The 20,912-nt window shown below is 40.7% G+C and overlaps 1 protein-coding gene across 4 annotated transcripts in view; it reads right to left on the reverse strand.

Annotated features, from left to right (window-relative positions):
• Positions 1 to 20,912, reverse strand: part of AP3S1 (adaptor related protein complex 3 subunit sigma 1) — a 44,214-nt gene that overhangs the window by 3,663 nt on the left and 19,639 nt on the right. Inside the window, exons 4-6 of one of the 4 annotated variants that reach the window (XM_025204605.1) lie at positions 19,592 to 19,663; positions 9,489 to 9,596; positions 6,016 to 6,057 (exon numbers count right to left, since the gene is read on the reverse strand). In XM_025204605.1, the coding sequence (XP_025060390.1) occupies positions 6,022 to 6,057; positions 9,489 to 9,596; positions 19,592 to 19,663 (216 nt within the window). In that variant the 3' untranslated portion in view covers positions 6,016 to 6,021. The remainder of the gene's footprint in view (positions 1 to 6,015; positions 6,058 to 9,488; positions 9,597 to 19,591; positions 19,664 to 20,912) is intronic. The other 3 variants (XM_006023986.3, XM_025204604.1, XM_025204606.1) reach the window with 3 other exon arrangements.

The following is a 20,912-nucleotide window of genomic DNA, read 5'->3' on the forward strand; positions in this document are numbered from 1 at the left end:
CCCGCCAAAGCGCCGGGAGCTGGGGCCAGGATAGGTAGCTGTTAAGATCGAGCAGGGGATGGGGCCTGTGCAATTTGAATGATTCAGCAGCAGCCGAATCTCTGAATCAGATTTGGCCAAATCCAAAGCAAACAGTAGCTGCTTCACACAGGTCTACTAGAATCCAGCACAGGAGGATTCTCCCAACACAGAAAGAGAGGCAGGAAGTCCTGAGCCTGCCTTTCAAGAAGCCCTGACAAGCTGATTGGAGGAAATGCAACAGAACTGGGAAGGTCATGTCAAGGGTGTCACAGCAACACTGGAGAGTATAGACTGTGATGCAGTGCACTGGCAATCAGCACAAATGGTAATCACTTAAGCAACCCTCTGAGGTTGTCTCAATTATTCTGGGGAGTGTGAAGTAGCCCAGGACAATAAAGGTGCAAAAGGAGGCTTGAAGTCACCTATTGCTGGGCTGAGGCTCAGCAGAGATATCACCCAGAAAGAACAGCAGAAGTTTTGGGCCTTGGCCTCACCTTTTTTCTGGCAGACTTCCACAGCTATCTTAGTTCCCATCCTTCCCCAGAGAGAAAGTTATGATCTGATATTACTAACACAAAACAAAAAAATACATATACACACTCCACACCTTTGAGGCTGTATTTTTGTGTCATAAGAGAGCAGCAGCAGGTGCAGCATTTTCCTTTTTTTTTTTTGTTAAAAACCCATAATTCACATATTATGTAAGGCACTAATTTTAAAGCTCCTTTTGAAAATGTTGAATGCTCAAATACTTGCTGAGACAGTATTACAAGATACCAAAATCTGTCAATTTCCTCCATTTAACTTAGCTTCTCTCTTCCTTTTCTCTTAAAGGCAATATTTAGTAACAGGGAAAAATCCTTTAAGCAATTCCAAAAATGGGACAATGTAAACTGTTTTCCATATAGAAGCAGCAAATAATGCTAAAGCAGCAATAAAAACAATACAGTTCAAAACTAAATCAATGAGAAACCAATGAAATATTGTAAGTGATGGACATGGTCCAGACAGGCATGGTTAGTAATTTAAAATAGCAGGGCCTTCTAGGTGACTAGGATGGAGATACTGTACCCTAAATTTAATAAAGGTTAGGGTACAGGCAGAACATACCCTAATTTAATGAAGGTTATTTTTCTTAAATGTACACATGAAACCTTGAATATAAGTAGTTACTATCTTTACCTACCTGTAGCTATGCTCTTTATAGAGGGCATACCCACTCCCTGCTTCCCATCCCAAGAAAATGGAAACAATTAAAAATTATTTAAAATATGAATATTCTGCCTCAAAATCCCCCAACCAAACAGCCCAGAGATAACCACACCCTTGGTTCAACTTCATCTGACAGTTTTGGTTTACAATCTAAGACAGGAGTGGGCAATTATTTTGGGCAGAGGGGCCACTTACTGAGTTTTGGCAAGCCATCGAGAGCCACATAATAGGCAGCCCAAGGCAGATAATTTTCTAAATTAATTAGGGGCCCCGCGGGCTGGATAGAATGGCCTGGCGGGCTGCATCTGGACCCTGGGCTGAATTTTGCCCACCCCTGATCTAAGAAGATCCTTGACAGAAGTGCCAAGGCATTCCATTATTGCCCCTTTCCAGTAAGCCAGAGAGTTTCCATAGTGGAAGAGAAGGATACATCCATTAGACACTGGAATTAAGATACCAACTCATACCCTTTTCTTCTGTGGTTCTCCTCTTTATTAAAAGTTTTTGTGATTTGATATAAATAGTGCATTTACAGAAGGGAATGCCCTTCTATCACAACCAATGTCACAACTTTATAAAGCACAAGACATTGTCATTAAGTACCTCTAAGATAAAGCAGAAAGTGTCTGAAAGTTGCTACATTAATTTAAAAATAAGTAATCTAAAGTGAAAGTGTTTCTTTTAAGCGCTTGCATTATGTTGATATATATTGACTTAATCAGCAGACTTTTATTGATACTTATTATGTAAACTGCTATTTATCTATCAATCCCGCTGCAAAGAGTAAATTAAATTTACATTTGACAAAGAATAGGTACCACAAGAAATATTTCAAATTCAATTTGTTCACAGCAGATTTTCTACAGGTACCTGATGAAAAATAGTTACTTTAATATTGTACAGTATAACTTTCAACTGCCTTCGTTATCCCATATTTCAGTATAAATGTCAGTGTGGTTCAAGAAAAATCGTACCACTTTAAAAAATATGTAGCAAGCCTTAAACATGCAGTGAATGATGAATATTCACAGCAAGCAAATGACCTAAGCAAGTGAAAATGAAATTTCTCAAGCATGTTCATGAAGCTTTAGAAGTACTGTACAAACTTGCATACAGCTGGTATTACAATGAACCAAACACCATATTACCCCCCAGCTGCTTTGCATTCTCAGTTTCACTGTTAAAGAAATTAGGTACTTTGATCCTGAAATATTTGATGTTTCAATTGTTTACTCACAGCCACTGCAAGAACAGTTTGTACACTTGATAATATACTTAAAGGCTTGTGGCTTTTACATGAATTGTCAAAACCACAATAAAAAAGTAACCCGAATGTCTTTTGTAAAAACAAAGCTAGGGAATTCTGTTGATTAACACTCATGTAAATTTTCCTTCTCTCACTTGCTCTCAAATGAGAATTTTGAAATGTCATTATTTTACTTAGGTCATTACTAATAGAGAAGATAAAAGTCGCTTTTGTTTCCTTTTACAGTCATCTTTCCTGATAACCCTACTAATGTATTACATGAAGATGTCCCCAAAAAATCAACCAAAAAGGTTGATAACCCCCATTTTTATAAAGCTGTGGTTTTAAACCAGGGTGCTGTGAGACATGCTTCCCTCCCCCAGGCTCAGAGCTGCTGCTGGGGCAGTGGCCAGGTAACACTGCACTGCATGCTCCTCTTATTAGGGCTCTCTCTCTGATAAGCTTAAAGCAGACAGCAGAGCTGCCTCAGACTGCAGCTCTTTCTGGGCCACCTCTGCTACCCCCCATCCCCTGTCCCTATCCCCCACAAAACACTCCTCTTGGAAATAGAAGTGTGCAGGACAGTTCTGGAAGATGCTGGGCAGGGCTGGACCAGGAAGGGCGGGAGTACAAGCTTGCTCTCCTGCTTGCTTTAAGCTAATCAGCAAGCCCTACTGCAAGAAGAGCACATGCTCATGCCACAAGCCTGCCCAGTCTGGCTGTGCAGTAGGTGTGCAGGGCCATGGGTGGATCCAGAATTCTGCAACAGGGGGAATGACAGCAGCAACCTGCACTGCAATAGTGGCTCCCAGCCTCCCAACCCCTCAGAGTCAGGGCTGGCAAAACATGCTGCAGGAACAGCAGCAGGGGACTTGTATCCCCTCCCCTCTACTTTCCCTCTGTTCTTAGCTGCACACATTCCCTCCCCTCCCGTGCTTACCACTGCTGCTGGTGGGGGCGGGGGGGTTGTTCAAGAACCACTCTTGCCCTGCTGCAGCTGAGCTGTATGTGGAACCAGGCTCAGCTAGACAGAGCAGTGACAGCAGGTGGGTCCCCTTCCCCCTTGCCTGCTCCTGGACTGGCACAGAACACCAGAGAAATCGGGCAGGGAGGAGGGACCTGCCTGCTGCTGCTGCCACTGTGCCTAGCTGAGCCCTGCTCCATGAGGAGCCTGGCTGGAGTGGGCAAGGGCAGCTCTGAAAGCTTCCCCCTCTACCCTGGGGCAACTGGAGATAGTAGTAGCAGTGGGCAGGGGAGCAAGGGAGAAGGGAAGGGGAGGTGCCGTTGAGCAGAGAGGAAGGGAGTGGAGGAGGAATTGTGACTTGCTTCAGGGACTAAAAAAAGTCCCTGGCTGCTTCTCTTGCAGAGTGGCCCACACCACTGCAACCCCCTGGATCCGCCCAAGGTGCAGGCAGTTTTAGCTGGAGGCAGCAGAACCCAGCTGACAAGCACAGAGGTAAAGTTGAGCACAGTGGCTCTCAACTGGAGATGCCACCACGTTTAAGAGAGTTCTGGAGGGGTGCCCTGACTGAAAAGTTTAAGCATTGTGGTCATTAAAGTATCAAATCATTAAAAACATACTGCAAATCCTTTTGCAAGTTTAGCCAATATTCATAGAAGCTTCTGTTCTATACCTACAGAAAAACATTTAGACTGTCCTCCCAACAGCTCTACAAGGAGCTAGCTATCACATTTAAAAGGAGGAACAGAAACATACAGCTTATTTATAAATGAATTCATGAAAACGGAAACTCTGAGAGAGAAACTGCTTTTCCCTCCCAATGTATTGCAATGTACTTGCAACATCGCTGCTGCTGGTGCTTTATACCAACTCCTCTCTCCAGAACAAGTATGATTTCAAAGCAGCAGGGTTATGAATAGAGTGAAAGGATGCAGTACAGAATATAAAGGAATGATCATGTTTTCTGCTCATGAGGTTAAATAAATGAACAGAATTAGAGAAAAAACAAAATGAAGTCTGCAAGTATATCAAAATGAGGCCAAACAGATAGAAGACTTAGACATACTCTTAGAAATTCCAAGCACTTGAATCACAAAGATAGTAATGGATGGGAATGAATTTGTATTTGGTTTTTTTTTTTCTTTTAAATTGCCAGACCCAAAAATAAAAAAACACATGTGCAAGCAGAACAGAAAATAAAAGCATTATGGAAAAAAAAAAGTTAATTGAAAAAATGAAATAACCTTTTCTTACGCAATGAAATCTAGATTGTTTTCAATGTGTTGAGGTAGCAGGGGTGAGCATGGTCATTGACTTGGACTACTCCTTTAATTACTGCAAGGTGTTTCAAAATTAAGTAATATGTATTCTAATCATTGCAAATCTTTTTAGGGTGAACTCTTTAAAATGCAGCTTTATTAAATCCAATCTAACAAGAGACAGCTATACCAGTTATAATTACTTTTTTAAAATGTTACATATACATTCCATTCTTTATCCAATAAAGGATTCTAGTAAAAGTGAACAACGGTTATTGTTATTTTTAACAAAAATTCTTAAGACTCCAACTGGTTGAAAGACTATGGATATAAAATCCAAGCACATTTTAAGTGGAACTGAATGTTGAAATATTATTAGTTTTTAACGTGCATTGATAGTCAGGTTACAGAGCTATGAACAGCTCTAAAAGCTAGGTGGCAGGGGTACTCAGCATATTTCAAACATCAAATATGGCTTTCCTCCTTCTTTTTACATATCCATCTTGGTCCAATGGCTGTTGACTCAAAAGACTTTCTAAACATGTCAGAATGTCTCCTGAGGTATAGGATCCAGTGATCCATAAGTGCCTTGGTTATCAAAATTTACAAGAAGAAAGTGTGCATCTGAAGCCCCATATATGCCGAGTGCTCTTCCAATTCTGCTTCTTAGGGACATTCAGGACAATAATTTTAACTGAGTCAGATTTTAATACATCGATCATTTTTACAATATTAATATCTATATAGCTTAATTATTTGGGACCATGAACAAAATGTTTTACCTGCAAGGTTTTCTAAAACTTCACTCTTCCCCTACATGCACCTAAAAATTATTTTTTTTAATTCTAGACACCGACTTTTGCAGCTGTTCTGCTAAGAACTTACATTACCTACCTTAAAAACCTCATGGATAGAACATTCAGTTACAGGTAAGTTTTTCAGCTCTTAGTATTAAAACTATTTAGGTATTTGTGTATTCAATGGCTATTCAGGTAGTTATTTATATATTTTTATTCCTAACAGGTGTATAATTTCTTTGTTAGTTGAATGGTGACATAAAAACCAAAGTTAAACTCTACAATGCAAGAAAAAAAATAAAACAAACATAGGAAGTTAATGACAAGCTAGTAAAATACACTACAGTCAATAAAATGAGGGAACTACAAGAAGAAACTAGCACAAAAAGTAGGCTACAAGGACTGATATGGTATATTAACACATCATTTTTGAGTCTGGCCTACATAATTTATTGGCTTTGACATCATTTTGCTTTCCCTTTTGGTTAAAAGTACATTTTTTCTCAAAGTCGGCAATACCTGTGTCTACCTGTCCTGTCTGGGAGACTGAAAGATAAAGGTCTGTAAGAGAGAAGAATGGAAAGAGCTAGAAAAGATCAGGAGGTTCGGAAAAATGAGGTCCGACTTAAAAGACTAAATTAATACCCAACTGAACACTCCAAATAGAACCAAGTAGCCCCATTTTACCTAGAGCACCTTTCATGTCTCTGACAGTATCCCCAAGAACACCTCTCCCAAATTTCCCTCCCTCGATTCCAAATCACAGTAATTGTTTTGGTACAGAGGGATTGACGAGGAATCCATTCAGAGACCATCAATGCTGGGCCTTAAACCTAGGGGCCAAATGTTGCAGCACAAGGGATACTTCTCCCCAGGGAAAAAAAACTACTAATTTCCTGAATAGCAATTTCAGGCTCTACCAGTCTAGGTAGCAAACAGAGGAACCAGAAACCAAACCTAGGACCTCTGTACAGCTCTACAAGGCAGTGCCTCTTTGCCAAAGGGATGAGCAAACCTTTGATTTGATTAAAAAAACAAATCAACTGGACATCTGTGAATCAAGTAAACATATACTTAAACTTTTTCATGATAAACTTCAATTGATGGCCAATTTAGAAACCTAAGCAGAATAACTAATCATGTTTGACATAAAATAGTTAAACTGATTGCCTTAATATAATCATCCTGCATTTATTCTATTGAATATGAAAGTATGCCCCGTGATCTGCACACACAATATTTTATGTAAAATTTTAACTAAAAAATGTGGTCATTCCTGAAGATGTAGGACAATTATATTTAGTAACACTTGCCATTTTAGTAGCGACAGGAAAATCAGCTCATTCCTGACAGATACTTTCTGGATCCAAGCGCTTTGAGTGATTAACTGAGATGGCAATCAGAAAGCTGTAAAATGTTTGGAAGCTAATGCTTTAGTCTTATAACTATGAAAAACAAGCCCGATTAATTTTAAAAGGGCATTCCAGTTTCTCTTAATTTATTTCTAATTCTGTTTTCAATCAAAATTTCTCAAAACTGACAAGATCTGCTGGTTCTTATTTCTTGAAATGCTGCATTAAAGAAAAAAGAAAGAGAGAAAACAGCACTGACATCCACCATGTTGATGCTGGTTTTAAGTTTTATACCTTGAGAATTCATGTTCCAGAAAATGATGCTGAAAGACTTGTGCTAATTTTGGCAAAGAAGAAGAACCAGTGATCTGGAAATAGCTGAAGATTAGAGATACGTGTAACAAATGATTAATTAATAAACTAAGTAAATATTTTCAAAGTACTCTTAGGTATCTTAATATTAGAGTAACTGAGAACTGAAAAACAGTTACTGCACTCAAAATCTGCGTTGATGAAGAGCAGATCGAGAAGTCATACACTGCATCCCAGTCACCATGTATATTAATTTATTACTACAGCAGAACCAGATTATTTGAACCCAGGTGGCTTGCAACCTGTTTAATTCACAGTGGGTTGCTGAATTAAGAATAAGCAGTTCTGCTGTTTGCTGTGGCTTTTACTTCAAAAGGCACTGCTTCCCTGCTCAGTTGGAGCTCATCAACAGTCCCATGCAGTTGTTTGCTGCAACTCTGCATACACTTCTCTCTTCCCTGGATACTTCACAAACACTCACCTTCACAGGGGGTGAGGAATCTAGCCCTGAGAAGCATCTGGCTCCCACTGTACTGTACTTTAACTTCTATAATTCACTGCCGTATATAACAGGTGAAATTGGTGTGGTATATGAACACAAAATCTGCGAGAGATGAATGTTATCTTTTGGTACTTTTCTACCACCTACTCTTACATTATAGACAATATTCAGGAAAAAGGGCAATTAACTTATAGATGAGGTCATGGAAAACTGCAAATAATATGACACTGCACTGCACTGATAGGTTTCATGTGAAAAGTCAAGGACTTCATGTTATGGCAATAGACTTGATATATCTGTACACTATTGCTTTAAATAGTGTTTTTAGGCAGAACTTTAGAGTTCTTTAAATAGTATTATACATAGAAGTTTTAAGCTGCTTTCTGGACTTTGCATTCCTCTTTCACTGTACCCAATATAGAAAAGAAATGTATGCACAAGTTACTCAAGTAGATCTTATTTATTTTATTATAAAGCCATGAATTTCACTTGTCATCCAGGACTGTCAAAATGTTAAATGCACACTGACATACACAGTATGGCACTATCTCTAACTTTTGTGCCTGTCAGTGTTAACTCTTACTTACTTGAAGTGATTAGGAAGTGGGACAAAGTGCACAGCCTAAGGCAATGCCAGCTTACAAAAAAGATGGAGACGTGTAGATGATCAAAGAAGAGAGCTAGTAAGCTCATTTCTCCTTTAATTTGGCAAATGTGGTAACTATTTGTTTAAATGTTAACTGGGAGGTTTATAATTTAGATTACATTTTGGCTCCTTGCAAACACAAGTTACACTAATGTATTTCAGAAAGTGTTAATTTGCTCAGCCTGCCTCAGCTTCAAGGAACACTTCCAAATTTTGACAGGTTGTCCAGAAATTTAAGCAGTGAGGCCAATGAGTGTCCAGAAATTGATAATGTGATCAGTTCTACAATTACTCCTTCTCACAAACAAAAATCAACCATAGAGCCTTAGGTAACAAGAACTGCTAGCCTACTGATTCTTCTCTGCAAGGTAGACTATTTAAATGAGCATCCTACCATTCTGTGTCACAATAACATTACTTCTAGGATTCTTTTCTCTCCCAATTAAGTACAGCAATACTAAAGCAAAGCCATCTAGATATTTAATTCTGGAGAATCTAATGCTTGATATTAAATGTATTTAATTACACACATCTTGTCAGCTAATAGAGGATTTACATGTGTGTATCTCCCCATTTGAACTGATCTGGACATGGTATATGCAGAATGTTGTCTTCCCACCTACAGATGCTCAAATGAAGCCCAAATCTTTGTACTGGGAAAAAAATGGCAAAACTGCATCTACTTCAATGGGACTAGACATTACATTCACATATTACTACACTTCTGTTAATGCTTGTTTATCCTTGGTGTCACAAATTACTGTGATTCAATACCCTGTCACGTAGTCAAAGTTTATTTTGTTAGGAGACAGAGATCTATATAATATAATGTTGTCCCTTAAAGTTTGCAGCCAATATTGGGTTTCATCCTAAAAAAGGCAGAGGCTTCAAGTAAACGAAGATTAAAAGGACTGTCAGTTGGTCCAATAAAAGATATTATCAAATGTCACATGTAACAATGGCAATGTGGCTTTTTTGATTAAAAAAGGAATAAGTAGCTACTATTCTATGTAATTATCAAAGAAGATGAAATGTATCACATACTATATGTGTACTGTCAATATCTAGCCTTATAAGCAAACAGCTGAATACAGGATGGTACTGAAGGACAAACAGCAAAGGTCGCTTATCATGCAGATAGCGCTTCAAGTTCAGGCCCACTACAGAGTCTCATTCTTACCTCAGACTTCTCCAGTTTATTTTGTGCATCAATCTGAGTAACAATTTCATTCATGTTGGTCTCCAAAACCATTCCACCCATGACCATTTCAGCCAAAATGTTATGGACCTAAGAAAGATCACACAATATTTCCTTTAATTAGCAAAATAACAATCTGTGAATATCTAGGTGCCAACTAAACAACTTTTATACAATTTATACTTCTTTTCATCGCATGATTAAGGTAAACTGCAAGTGCAGAGGGCTTTTTGAAAACCACAAGTGCAGGATCCAGGAAGAAGAAAAAAGAGGGTATGGACAAATCAGCAAACAGTAATAATGAGTCAGGGGTAGCAGAGTCAAGGCCAGATCCTATTGCATCTGTTAAGCACAGAAGTGGACTTAGGCACCTAAATGCATTCCAATTCTACCTTGCTGAAAACTCCAAAAAAAAAGTTGATGCAAAGTGGTGGAACCTCCTCCTCACTGCTTTTCTGTGATTCAGTCTTGTGTATCACATGATGGTGCTTTACAAAAGTAGATACATTAATGGATTTTGAGAGAGAATAGATTTCTTAGGGACCTAAATCCACTTCGTTTATGGATCCATTTCAAAAGAGAATATTTCAAAAGCTGAGGTGCTGACCAGGAGCATGAAGAAGCTCTTGTGTTCTAACTATAGTGTTAATAAGCTGTGAGCAATAAAAATATAGCAAACTGCTTCATCTTGAACCCTGGCTGAAGTGCTGCTGGAGTCAGAGCAGCTTTGCTACATTTGGTTGTTCCAGTTGTAACTGCAATTGTTAGAATATAATAGCTGCTGCATGGTTTGGAGCAAGTCTCTCCTCCCCTTTTTTAAATGGCAAATGTACTTGCATCCATACTTGTAGTCCTCTGACACATTACACTTGAGATGTGATAAGTTACTCACATCTTAAGTAGTTACCTGGCCACATGTTCCCATCATGCCCACATGGCCAGGCTGATTGGGGCTCCCAGCCTCCAGAATGCATACAAGCCCTCGACTCCCACGTGTTCCAGAGGCTGATGGCTGCTCCCAGCCTCAGGGGCCCATTGGAGTCAAGGGCTGCTCTTCCAATGGGTCCCACAATTAGCTGCCACTCCCAGCTGCAAGGGCACATCAGAGCTCTTGACTCTGATACAGCCCCTCAGCTGGGAGTAGTGGCAGATCTGGGCTCCCAGCCTTAGGGGTTCAGCTGGAGTCAAGGGCTCCATTTCACTTTCACAACTGGGAGCTTTGATCTGCTGATCAGGGCTCTCACATCCATGGGAGCTTGCTACCTGCTGGGGCAGGGGGAGCTCAGGATCAGGATCCCAGGCTTCCCTTGCACCGGCAATACAGTGTGATGGGAATCCGAAATTCAATTTCACAATCATGCCTCCTGCCATTCACATGTGGCATAGCAAGAAGCACAATTGTGGGGCATGTGCGTTAGATTCCATTATGCCTTTAATTGCACATATGCCAGGGGCCAAGAATGCTCAATAGGTGAAAAAGAAAATGGCCCTTACTGCAGACAGTAACTCCTGACCCCCTTTTAGCTTACTGCAGTGTAACTGCTTGTCCATGCCCCAAAATGCCTTTCCTGGAGTCAAAACCTTGGTTTACCGCACTGGTACAGCTAAATCAGTCATGTTCAGCTCATCTGGCCCCACGGGCCTTGTCTGGCATGAAGCATTAGTCTGTGGGCCCATTCCAGCCTCTTCATCTGGCTCACGGGGCTCCCCAGGAGTCCCAAAATTTGGTGGCAGGATGAACAGCAGCAGTGTTATTTGCCATAGCTCCAGCTGTGTCAATTAATGCTGCCACCATTCCCCTGCTTCCAAATTTCTGGACTCATAGGGAGCCCTGCAGGCTGGATGGCACAGCTCTGCGGGCCAGATCTGACACGTGGGCTGTATCCTGATCATGCCTGAGCAAGATCATCAGGTCTGCTTCTTTGCAGATTACTAAAGGTAAGAGGATCTCCAGGATTCCATTCCTTTGAGCACCTTTCTTCCCAGAGACTGCCAACACATAACACTTGTAAAATGTGAGCATTTACAAGAATAAACTCCCTTATACATATCAGCAGTTTATGTACATGTGTGTGTATACACACGCACGTACAACCTTGAGCAGGCACTTTTTGGTACTGAATAATAAATAAATAAATATAGCCAAGCAGTCTGTAATGCTTTTCTTTGTGCTTTTTTGCAAGTTCATTTACTTACATATGTATTTAAACACTGACCATGCTTAAAGCTACAGAAGCAAGAAATAATTCTAAAATAGAAGCACCTACAAAAGCATCTTGAAGATTAAAAAAAATTCAGCAATTTTAAAGATGGATTGATCAGTGATGGAGGCAAGGCGGGGAGGGTGGAAACTTTTAAAGCTCTAAGCCTAAGATTGCGGAATGCACATGCTATTACTGAATCAATAACTCTTTGAGCTACCATTATTGTTGTAAGTTTATATAAAGACTTATGCCCCAGTTTCAGGAAAAAAACAACTTTCTATATATTAAGAAACATGCAGCATTTCAACCCCATAATAATTCTAGACTTTGGATCACATTTGTAGAGTTAAAATCGTGGTTTGCAAACAACCCATCACATCAAAGCACGTTCCTCCTTCCATGATTCTGGCTCTTCATCTTGCTTCCCAGTAGATCAAAGGCGGCAAACAACTGTGTCAAAGCACTGCAAAAATATCCAAGTGTGAGGAGCTTACACTGTGATCCAAAAAAGAACCACCAAAATTCCTGCTTTGGTGCTACAGCTTTGAAGGGATATCCTAAAGAACAGGACTCCTCTGACAACTTCTGAGGATACTTCAACTGAAACATATAGTAAACGTTCAGAGAGACAAACAGTTCTTTCCTCCCCCATAGATAGTTCTGTTACACAAAGTCTTAAGTCGGACTATCAAACCTTAAGGGGAATGATTAAAAATTCTTTACCAGAATGGGGTATTTCTCTTGGAAAAGACACATCAACTGACTGTGTGTGTCATATAGCAAGAACTTCTGTGGAAAGGGAACAATAAGGATAGTGCAAAAGACAATTTTTTCTTTCAGTTCTGGCTTACATCCAAAAATTCAAACAGAGAAAACACAAACATAGATTTTTGCCATAAATGTATTCTATTTAAACAGTTCAAAATGACTGAAGACAAAAATGAAAAAGGGTAACCTCAAAAAGCAGTTTCAAAAAAGAAGTTGTATTTTTTAGTTGGAACCATTGGAATATTTTCTTGCATTACATAACTCTATACCTTAGATAAAATAAGTACATCAAAAAATCAGGGTGAGAGAAAGCTGACCCATAATGTTAGAAAACAACGCATTTCATAAATCCTAAGTTAGATACTTTTGTATATTAGTGCTAATATGCAGAAAAGAGCTATCCCTTACATTATACAGTTTAATTTTATTAAATTAGTTCAACTGTCAATTTAAAGAAAATCCCAAAGAGGGATGAAACATTGGGCTAAAATGCAATAAATCCATTACTAGTGAGGGTGAATTACCCTGAAGATGGTACAGTGTTTTTTAAAAAGCTGTGACCAAGATGGCCAACTGTCTAACTCTTTAAGTTTATGCTGCATTTGCAGAGACTTGGAGGATACAGTATGTGATGAATGTGTTTTATCCCAATAGTAGGCATGTAAACCACAAATATGCTTCATTAATCCAAAATAACAGAGTTCTTTTGCAAAGACTCATCATAATAAAACATCTTGCAGACATGCTTATAATCATTTCCTCCCTTATCACTCATGTCATGCAAATAGAGGAGTTCTCAGAAGGATATGCAAAGGTCAGCAATTTTTAAAATATGCAAAATACTTGTAAAATAAAGAAAACTGAATGGCCTCCAAGCTATAGCCTGAGAAATGTAAAATTATACCTGTTTTCTTACAAGAAATTATTTCAACAAATATTTAATAACCAAAATAGTTTTATACCATTTTTATGAAAACGTGCAACAGAATTCACTCTTCCTTTTCTGATATTTTTCTGTGTAACACACTGCAGACAGTAACAAGTCATAAACTGCTTAATGGCAATATGCTATAGGCTTTCAACCTGTGGTCCATGGACTCCTGGGGGTCTGCAGACAATGTCTAATGGGTCCATGAAAACTGACTACAATCAATCAAAAGTATGTGAATACACACACTTACAATTCAGAGGGGTCTGCACAGCCATTTGGAATTTCCAAACGGGTCTGCACTTGCATTCGAAATATCTAGTGGGGTCTACAAGTGAAAAAAGGTTGAAAACCAATATGCTATACCATTTGCTTGTATTCACTTGACCAAAGTGTGGGGGAAGACAGCAAAGGAAATGAGCAAGCAAGACAATGTCACAGGTAAGAACAGTTTAGAAGGTGCGCAAAGGTCACAGAGTGATTTTATGTTAGTTAGATCTTGTTTGGGACCAGATATAGTTTAAAGAAGGGATAAAAGCAGGTATATTAATATCAATTAGAGTAGAATCTATTAGGATGATTTCTATATTTTTCTAGCTTTAAGTAAGCTTCCAATACTAAGCCAGGTAATAAAAAAAATCCAGGTCCATTCTGGGATTTTTGCTCTTCAGTCTTGACCTACAGTTCTTGCTGAATTGGCACACCTGCAGATGGGCAAGTTAACACTGTTTACAAACTTAATTTTTGAAAACTAGATAAATTGTTTTCCGTAAAAGACTGGCCACCTGTTAGCAAAGCGATTATGAGCCAGGGTGCCATGGAACTTAAGTGTGCAAATAGGATTCACAAGATAAATGCAGAGTTTTCAAACAGGAATCCAGTGTTAAAAACATCATGAGCTGATGTAGTCTTGCTTCTTTGCAACAGATGAACTGCTCTATTATTTTTCAGTAGTCCAAAAAAAAAAAAAGAGTAAAAAATAAGAGCTGTTATTTTCCAAGGGTTGTTTCATACCTAAAAAGGTTGAGGACCACTGTTAGAGGCTTTTTAAGATTTTAAGACTTAGATAATTTAATGTAAATTTATTTCAAATATTAATAAGATTATTTCTTAGGTGAATGCACATTATCAGTTTTAATAATTTTAATAGTTTGATATGTAATATTGTTAGGTCATTTATATCTTAACTTTGTAAAGGTATACGTCATACGGTAAAAGTGTCCAGTGTACAGGCCACTGAAGCCCATTTGGGCAGTGGAGGCATGGCACCACTCTTTCTTTAACCTCTGCATGAGAAGGAGGTGATATGGGCAGAACCAAGCTCTCGCCACCTTTACCCCCAGGTAATTCCTGGTACCCATTGGATAAGCATAATTCATTAAGTTTTTAGCATAGTGTAAGCATAGTTTTTTTCCATTTTATTTCAGACCCCGTAACTGAAAATGAAAATAACTTCCAAAATGGAAAATTGGATTGAACGCTGCATCACGAAAGACGGCGCTTATGTTGAAGTCTAGAAATTTCAGCTGTATGGGCATGTATGGACAAAACAGGGGCCCTAAATTGAAGCGATGGGTTTTAAAAAACATCACTTCAGTTCAGAGCTGATTAAACCCCTGTGTCGTGCACATACCCTGCTGACTTACCTACCTCTCTGGCAGGGAGAGAAGGGCAAGCTGCCAACAGGCGGAGTGGTCCCTGGGCTGCAGGGGGGGGAGCCGCAGCCCCGCCCCCCCAGGTGGCACCCATCTGCAGGCACCCAGCTCGGGTGGTCCTGGGGGCCACCGCAGCTGCAAAGGGAAGCGCCAGGCACCCATGAAGATCAGACAGGAAGGCAGGCTCCAGGGGGGTGGTAAAAAAAGTTCAGGCTTGCCACTTTTCTTGGGTGGACCCTGTTTCCCGGGCTGCTGCTAGGCTGCCTGCAGAGCCCCTGAGCTGCACGGAGCCTGGTGCTTCACTCCACAGCTGCAGGGGCAGCAAACTAAAACTCCTTGGAGGAGTTTTATTTTACTGCACCCCAAGTCATTTAAGGGGCATTACACCGCCAAATTTCCTGCAGCGGCTGGAATTAATGCGTAATATGCCACCAAGGCTTGCAAACACCAACACCATTAAAGCAGTACAAAAGCATTTAGCCCGCTTTAAAGCATCATGCACACACGCCCCCTTGTTTCAGCTACACATGGAGTATTATGTTAAAACTTAATGAACTCTGCTTTCAATCACCATTTACAGTTTGCTTCTATCATGTGTACCTCCAAAGTTAATAAAGTTTAAAGTTGCACAAGGACTTTATAAATACTCTGTATAAGTAAGGCTGCAGTCCCACAACAACAAAACAAATTAACACACACACACTGAAGAGGGAGACAGACTATCTGACAGGTTCACTAACTGCAGCTCACTGGATACTAGTTTCCTATTACATGACCTGTAAAGCACCAGAAATGCTGCAAGAGAGCTGCAGAGAAAGGAGTAGTACAGAAGGCAGTACTGCTGAAATTTAGACTATGGCATGAAAAAGAAAAAATGCACACCCCCAGAAGACCAGTTTCTGGCTGTATACTTGTTTTTACAGAGGTTAATCTGTCTGCACTGGAACTATTTACATTTACATTAGTGTTGCTTAAATTTAGCTTAAACAGCAATTGTATACCACTGGAAACGCACATACATGCATGCTCATCCATGTAATGACTTAGTGGCGTAGTACATAAGTATGTACAGATTTTCCGATACACATGACCTCACAGAAAAAGTATTTGAAATACTGATTGAGAAACACCAAGAATAATTTCTACACCTTTCTTATTCACTGAGAAACTTCCTTTCAGTGTGCTTAGCTTTAAATGTTTCATTACGAGTTTCAGAATGATACATAAGGTTCTTTTGAAGCAGTCGAATGATCAGATTGGGCAATTTGAAGGATTATGAAAATGCAGCCAAAAATCCTTAGAATTTAATCATTTGAAATAGCAAATGAACACTTCAGTCTCTTGGACAAGGGGCACTCATGGCTGCCCCCTTTTGCCCTATAGCAGCCCCTGTGTCAGCCGCTTTGAGGAGTATGCTGTGTTGTGGGCAAGCAGATGCATGGATGCAGAGTGGTGCTCAGCCTGGTTCATTCCCTAGCTCCTTGCATGCTCCCAGGTCTGGCAGGAGTGGCTACAGGGGCAGGCAGCTCTGGATCTGAGCATGGGAGTCCCCAAAGGAACAGCTGCAGCAGTAGGGTCCACACTTGCCCCCTCCAGTACGGACTGGGGACGGGGAAGAAGTCGTGTCCCTCCCCCACTGACCCATGCGATCCATTCCCCTTCTGCTCCTTCAACTCCCTCAGCACCTTGCACGTGCCATGTATGTGCAGCCTGGCACCTCAACCCTGCAGCCAGGGTGTCCCTGAGTTCTGTCTGATCCTAGGGCTGAAGTACAGTGAGGATCGCCGTGGGCAAATTAAGGGCAGAAACTGGCCCACCAGTTCCTGGCCCCCAACAGTGGCCTGGACCCAGGTGTAGAGAATCCAGGTACTGCACTGGGAGCAAACATGAGCACAGCCAGCCAGAGCTAGGAAGGAGCAGCCTGAAAAGGTGACTACAATATCATAATGCAATTAATTACTAACATGTTAATTAATAAAGTGTTTATAATATTTATATTTATATTAGCTTTCAAAATGGAATACCACTAAATTCTGAAAACTTGCAGAGGAGTGCCTTGAGTCTAAAAAAAGGTTAAGAACCACTGATCTATAGCACTGGATCATACCCTGAGAGGTCAAGCTGTTAAAATCTTTTTTTTTTTAAACAGAAATCTTTTTATTATAAGACGCTACTTGTAAAGTATTTTTAAGAAAGCAAGACTGTTTCCTGCTCCCATTCCACAAGCTGTCTACCAGCACAGCTGTATGCGTGGCATTAGTAACTGTTGATAAGGAATGCATGTAGGAAGAGCTTTCTTAGGAAAAATCTGTTGAAGAAATATTTTCTGGTCTTCAAAAAACTTTATAGTTTGGTGTTGGGTTTCACTATTCCAGTCAGAAAATACACTCTTGGAATAAGTTATGACACTCCCAAAGCATCCACCACAGGTGCCAAAAAATGAGAGTACTGCAATATCTGCAGAAATGCATACAATTAAGAATCCAAGAAGGTTAAGTAGTTACCTAAACATCTTCTAAAAATTATGTATTTTATCACAGATTGAATTTGACAGCATAAGGGGCTGACAGTTCCCTCATCTAGAGAAAAGCTTTGCCACAGTGAGAATTAGCCCTTTGTTCTGGGTTCTGAAGCTAAAGAAAGGAAGAAACATAGCATCTGCCTTTGACAATTCATTTTCCATCTCACTTCTGTCCTGTTCATCAAACTGAACCCAATACTTACTGTAGTTCAGTGATTCTCAAACAGGGTGTTAGTCTATTTCCCCACCCCTTTTTGGTTTAAGGAACAGTAGTCTGAGTTTAAGAGTAAGGTTTAACTTTAGGCCTACTATTTTGAAAATACTGGTTTAAGTATTAAAGGAGTCCTATGGATATAACCAGTAGATTGGGCAAGTCTTCTTGATGGAAACTATTCTGGCAAAGGGAAACCAACAAGGTTATAATAAAAACACACAGCTGAGTGCAAGCAATTTCAATACAGATTAACATAGGAGTCAAGAAGTGTAATTTTTTTTTTTTTTTTTTTAGGAGCAAGCCCAATTTTTCCTTCATAATACAAGAGTTCCTCTTTTCTCCCTCACAGTCAAAAGTGCTAGGGAGTTCTACCAAAAATGTGGAGCTTAATGGTAGATATGCTCCTATGTGGATCACACCACTGTCCCAAAGAATAATACATAAGCAATGCTAGCAGCTACTAACTTATTGTGTTGCAGGGGGATAAGGACAGATTCCTTCCTGCACACACACAATTATTGTTTGGACACAACAACTGCACTTCTAATAATTTAGCAATTATATATACCAGAGGGTCCACAGTCTAGATGAGGGCTGCTGGACCAGTCTGCAGGCCAGAATGGGACTGACCCTCTGTGCACTGCCTGCAGTACTGGGTCCTGCCTGCATGCCGCTTGCAGCACGTGTTGGCCTGCATGGACTGTGCATGCAGTATGTGGGGCTGGCAAAAGGGCCATGCATTGCCCATAGTGTGTGGGCTGGACACAGTGCTGCAGGCAGCATAGCGGGTCAGTCTGGAGTACCATGGGCAACGCATACCACGTGCTCATCCCGAGCTGGACTGGTTGCATGTGCTGCACACTGCACAGGGGGTTGGCATAGGGAACACATTGCATGCAGCACCTTGCTGGACCAGCCCTATGCACTGGCTTCACCCTTACACAATCCGGATTGGTCCCAGAGCCAGTGCACAGGGCCAGTCTGGTGCAGCACAGCATGTAGTGCACACCTCTGACCGGTTCTCTGTGCTATATGTATGGTCTTCAACACTGGGTCCTGCCTGTGCGCTGCATAATGTATGCAGTGCCAGGGCCAGCACATGGGGTCAGTCCAGCAACCCTGGGGCCAGATGATATGGCTCCATGGGCCTGATCTGGTCCGCAGGCTGTATTTTTGATGCCCCTGATATACTCAATGACATCAGTGACATCTCCTACATCAGGGGTGGCAAACTTACCAGGCCCCTGAATGCTGGCTCCACCACATGTGGTGTTGCAGAAATCACTTGCAGAGTGGATTCTGCACTGGCTGAAGCAGGTGCTGCACGAAGTGTGGAAACTGGTGTGGCTGTTATGTGTGGTGCACTCCAGCCCAGAGCAGGTGCTGTGTAGCATGTGTCCTGGAATGGCTGGAGCTGTCCTGGACCATCCTGGGGGCTGGGGAGGTGCACTACATGTAGCTCAGATCCCAGAGTGTACAGTGCACAACCCAAGCCCTGCCCAAGTGTGGGTCAACTCAAGACCCACGGCCAGCACTTTCGGCTGGAAGCCTGGGCTCTGCAAGTCATATCTTTTATGCTTCTGTCCTAACTGTATTAATGAATCACATTTTCCTTGAAACAGGTCTTCCAGCACTTTTTTTTTAAGTTTTAAAAACAAATTGTTGAAAGAAACGGACTAGATTTCACTAACAACATGGGGAGGCTTGTTATCCACTCTGCCACACACAAGACCAAATGTGTCTTGTCAGGTAGAATGTTTGGTCCAATCAATATTGTAGTAGCTCACCACAGTACCTTATCTACATGGAAAATTAAATCCAGTTCACAGACATTTTCAAAACACTTGTCAAGTGTTTCCACGAATACCTGTAGGGGAAAAAAAGAAAAGAGGTCAAGGTTGAAGTGAAACTTCATCATTCCATTATGTATAAGCTTCAAAAATTGCATAAATGAAAAATCCTAGTGTCTGCAGTATGTGTGCTTAATACTGGGTGCATCTACACGAGACACTATGTCGCTGTAGCGACATACTATGGCAATGTAGTTCATCACTACAGCGATGTAGCATCGGTGTGCATAAACCATGACACTGATCCTGCATCGCAGTAGCAACGAGCTACCTTGTTATAGTTTGTCACTACAGTGACATAGCTGTTAAAAATAACCGTGCACCACTGGGATGGCACAGTAACAGCTGTTGATAGTGGGCACGTGTACATGTGCCCGCTAATTACTGATGTCTTAGGATAGTGGCAAGCCCCAGAAAAAGAGAATGTATAGAGTCAGACAGCTTTTAATAAAACTTGACAATGTGACCAAAAGATTGCTACATACATAGAGAGTTTGGACACTCAATACACACACACACACACACACACACACTATGTAGGCTATAACAAGGGTTTTCAACCTCTTTGGGTCAGTGTACCCCTGGCCCCCGGATGCGGAGCGGTGTACCCCAGCGGGTGGAGACAGAGCGGTGGTAGCTGCCGCATGTGAGCTTCCCCCCGCCCCCCCGTGTCCAGCCGGGCAGGTGGCGCCTATGCGGGAGCACAGGATGCTGAGCGGCAGCGCTCCATCCTCACCCACCCACATATACCCCTGGGCTATACCCCAGTTGACAACCCCTGCTCTACAATGTAGAGTATCCAAACCCTGAAAAGCCATTTCAAGAACACCAGTACTGAATCTACACTACAAATTTTGCAGTTGTGATTTCAAACTTTTCTAATTTCATTATAATTACATAACTGGTTAATCTATTATTTGTATTCAAGTAGCCTGTGAACAGCCAAGCAGATAAAGGTACCATTGTGCCAAGTACTGTACAGAGATAGGTATCAATTCTTCAAAACAAAAAAATGCATGCACAAGAATAATATTATTCACAGTGCATAAAATTAATTGCTTTAATGAGAATACTCAGTTTGTAATATTAAGCATGTGCTTAAATCTGAGATATTTATGCATGAGATCAATGTTCCAAACAAGAGGCAGGTATTTCTAATCAATAAGTTAAGTAATGTTCAAGGACAGTTCTCTTTTGCAAATACTTTCATCCAAATACATTTTCCCACTGCCCAAAAGAGCCGATATTATTTCTTAAGGAAGTCAT

This window comes from Alligator sinensis, unplaced genomic scaffold, assembly GCF_000455745.1.
Source record: "Alligator sinensis unplaced genomic scaffold, ASM45574v1 scaffold609_2, whole genome shotgun sequence".
NCBI classification, from domain to species: Eukaryota; Metazoa; Chordata; order Crocodylia; family Alligatoridae; genus Alligator; species Alligator sinensis.